This window comes from Euwallacea fornicatus, chromosome 10 (genome assembly GCF_040115645.1).
Source record: "Euwallacea fornicatus isolate EFF26 chromosome 10, ASM4011564v1, whole genome shotgun sequence".
NCBI lineage: Eukaryota > Metazoa > Arthropoda > Insecta > Coleoptera > Curculionidae > Euwallacea > Euwallacea fornicatus.
In genome coordinates, this window is record NC_089550.1 from 3,678,326 (window position 1) to 3,681,994 (window position 3,669).

Consider the following 3,669-nt stretch of genomic DNA (forward strand, 5'->3'; position numbering starts at 1 on the left):
GAGAGTTTGTGTTATTTGGTTTTTAAACCGGGGAAAAGTTCAGGTTTGCGAGAGTCAAGAGCGTGAAGACGGCTTTCGTTCCCTCAAGAAAATGGTGTGTAGTACATGAAAATTTTCGACTTGAAGGCTATCTAAGTACTCGGGATTCTTAGACACTGAATGCCAATTTGTATACTGTTTTGCGGATCCCGATTCTTAAAGAAATTAACTTTGAGAATATTTTTGGTTTACTCAGAGATAGCTCTTCAAAATAGAGAAAAATGTTGTTCTCTCGACTTTTTTCCTGGACAGTTGGTATGAGCCAGCAGTATTAGCCCGAATTTATTCGATGCAGTTTGATGACCTTATTGCCACGGCACAAAAGCAATTTTATTTTATATATACATCCATTGTTATTCTTGAATTATAATTGTCTACGTCGTTTATCTACTGTAAATAGACAAAAATATCGCCAAACGAACGACTTTTTATACCCACTGATAATTAAATAATTACGGGTATAACTCTTGAATTGTCTGTATTATCTTATCGCGTTTTAATACGTCTACTTTTGAAGGCAGAACGATACGTTCGATATAAATTGCTAATTCAACGAAACTCAAATCACGCAAGAACAGTTTAGTTTCATTTCGACTCATGATTGGCTTAAAAGAAATCTTTAAACCATTGAAGTAGATTCAGTTGCTTGTTTCAAAGCGTGCAAACTACGTTTTTTCTTTGTTGTTATATGTGATTGTACAATGGTGTTTTAAGCAGTGGCCAGAAGAAGAAATGGTGCCCGCTTTCCGACACTCTAAAAATTACTACTGGTCTACCGATGATATTCTAGGCAGAGGGGCCACCAGTACCGTTTATCATGGAGTTAATTGGTCAACCGGGGAAAATGTAGCAGTAAAGGTCGTCACTAATTTGGTGTCTGTGAGGGAGTTCGAAGTTCTTAAGTAAGTTTAAAATAAAACACCACTGAATTTCACATTACAGCTACTCAAAGATTGTTATCAGCTAATTTTAGATATTGAGTAATTAGAATTTGCGCACAAAATCACGCAATAGATGTAATAGAATTAATAAATTCTAGAAAAATTAATCACGAGAACATCGTGAAATTAATTGCAATTGAACAAGAAGAGACTTGCAGAGTAGAACGGAACGGTCTAAAACGCCATATCATAGTGACAGAGCTATGCACTGGAGGATGTCTGGACAGCATTATCCAGCAGCCGCAAAATATCCATGGCTTAACAGACTCAGAGTTTTTAACTGTTCTAAAACATCTTTATCAAGGAATAAGATATCTAAGAGAAAACAACCTTGTTCATCGAGATCTAAAACCTGGCAAGGACCAAAACTTAGCTAGAATCAATTAATTTCTAATTAAGTGTGTCTTTCATAGGAAATATAATGAAGTCCATAAAAGATGATGGCAGTGTTGTGTACAAATTAATAGACTTTGGAGCCGCTCGAGAGCTCTCCGATGAGGCTGAATTTAAGTCGTTTTATGGCACTGAGGAATATCTAGCTCCGGACATGTACCGGAAAGCATTTTTAAATAACCATGGAAACTTGGAAAACATGACTTTCCAAGCTACAGTCGATTTGTGGTCCATTGGAGCTACGCTTTATCACATTGCAACTGGAAGATTGCCCTTTGTGCCGTTTGGTGGGCGTCAAAACATGGATAAACGTGTCATGCATTATATTACAACAAATAAGGTATTGTAAATAAAAATTCACTTAACGATATGATCACTGAGGAGTTTTTAGGGCTCAGGAGTGATCTCGGGAATTCAAAAAGACTATAACGGGCTAGATATCGATTGGAGTAGAGAACTGCCGGAAGACTGTCTTTTAAGCACTGGATTAAAGAAAATTATCACTCCCCTCTTGGCAGGTTTACTGGAGTCTGACAACAACAAAATATGGTCTTTTGAAAAGTTTTTTCACCAGGTTGAGGCGGTTTTGTCCAGAAAAGTTGTCCACGTGTTTTATATCAATTCTCCCTCCCTATTACAAATTTATCTAGATGGCAAGAGTACTATTCAACAATTGCAGCATGAAGTCTCGTCGCAAATTCATATCTACGAAAGCGCTATGTATTTTATCCATAAATCGTCGGTATTGAGCAAACAAGAAAAGATACCTGGGACTACACAATATTCGCCGGTGTTTTTAATCTATTATCGCAACCCGATAATAAACATTTCTCCTCTAACAACGCTGTCTAAAGAAATTAACTTCACTGTAAATGATGTAAAAGAAGATTATAGTCAAGCCAAAAAAGCTTGCGCTACAGGATTTGCAATTCATAGAGACATCGAAAAATATAGTCTTTATAGCAAATTAATTTGCGACATAGTTGCAAGTTTGACTCATTATACCAAGCGAGAGTTTTGCCAGTTGGAAAAACAGAATCTGCACCTCCTCAAGACGATGAACAACCTAAAACGAACAGCGGAGATATTCGAGTTCTCAAAAAAGGTCAGCAACTTTGGCTATTTGAGCACGCAAACTAGTGAGGATTTGAAGAAGATATCCGACGAGTTTCATTCAATTAGTCAAACAATTTCGGCTTTGAATAAGAAGTATAGCGACTTAGAGTTTGCTAAAAGTCAATGGAGAGAGCTTACTAAAGGGTTGGAGGTTAGTAGGGAGAGACGTCACACTATAAAGTAAGTTCGATTTGCGGGTCCCGATCCTCTTTTTGCAATTGTACTTATATGTATGTAATTATATGATATTTAAAGACAAACATTTTCTCAGGTCCAGAATGTTGGTTGATCAACTAGAAAAGGCACGTCAAAATCTAAAGCTTAACAGTCGCAAGCCACAATCAAACGATTACTTAATCGAAAAAAAACGATGCAGACAAGGTCTGAGTCGTTTATCAGATTTACTAAAAGACGAAGTATACTCTCATTATAGAATATTACTACGACAATTTGGAGATTGGTACAAGATCGTGCAGGTCGATCTTCTAAAAATCGACATCCTCACTTCAATGACTAAGAACGTAGAGGTGAACACAGAAGAGTTCGAGGAGAAACTAGATATTGATCTCAAAAACTATAGAGAGCAAGTAAGTGCGACATCTGCAAAGAAATCGTCATCGTCAACATCCTCAAAAAGGGATAGTGGTGACTTCACAAACTTTCTCAATAATAATAGATCTAAATGTAAGGACATTTTAAAGGAGAATATGACCATTTCGGCTGTGTGGAATGATTTTCTTATTGCAAATGAGAGTTTCTTGTTAGAAAAGACTGAAGCTCTTGAACGGTTAAGCTTTACTGAGGATTAGACTTGTTGAAACAATAAGTTTAATTGAAAAATACAACAACAATGTATTTATCAAGTTAGTTAAGTGAAAAATAAAGCGATTAGATAACTGAAGATTGTGTGACAAATTTGGACCTGGAATGTGATCAAATCACTAAAGGAGTTTTTCAATATTTTCAAAGATTTGATACATATATTTTTAATGCTGAATATCAGTTACTTTTGCATACAACTAAAGGAGTAAAACAATAAATTTAATAATAATTAGTAGATTAATGTAAAGTAAGAAAAGTGCGTTATAACGCCGTCGTTTGTGTAATATGGTGACGGCGCTACCTAGAAGCGATATAGGAAACTAAATGCGGGACACAGATAGACTTCTTCAGTCACGAT

General features: G+C 36.1%; 1 protein-coding gene across 1 annotated transcript; it reads left to right on the forward strand.

Annotated features, from left to right (window-relative positions):
• The first annotated feature begins 550 nt into the window (after positions 1-550).
• LOC136341533 (inhibitor of nuclear factor kappa-B kinase subunit epsilon-like) lies at positions 551-3,390 on the forward strand. The gene is made up of 5 exons (XM_066286646.1): positions 551-941; positions 1,079-1,335; positions 1,394-1,713; positions 1,765-2,669; positions 2,761-3,390. Exons 1-5 carry the CDS (start codon positions 772-774, stop codon positions 3,296-3,298), a joined length of 2,190 nt encoding a protein of 729 aa, XP_066142743.1. The 5' UTR covers positions 551-771; the 3' UTR covers positions 3,299-3,390.
• The last annotated feature ends 279 nt before the right edge of the window (positions 3,391-3,669 follow it).

Excerpts from the sequence above, each read along its gene's own strand:
- LOC136341533 (XM_066286646.1), top strand. The coding sequence starts at position 772 with ATGGTGCCCGCTTTCCGACACTCTAAAAATTACTACTGGTCTACCGAT. Across the intron at positions 942-1,078 it reads AGGGAGTTCGAAGTTCTTAA|AAAAATTAATCACGAGAACA; the intron begins GTAAGTTTAAAA and ends AATAAATTCTAG. Across the intron at positions 1,714-1,764 it reads ATTATATTACAACAAATAAG|GGCTCAGGAGTGATCTCGGG; the intron begins GTATTGTAAATA and ends AGGAGTTTTTAG.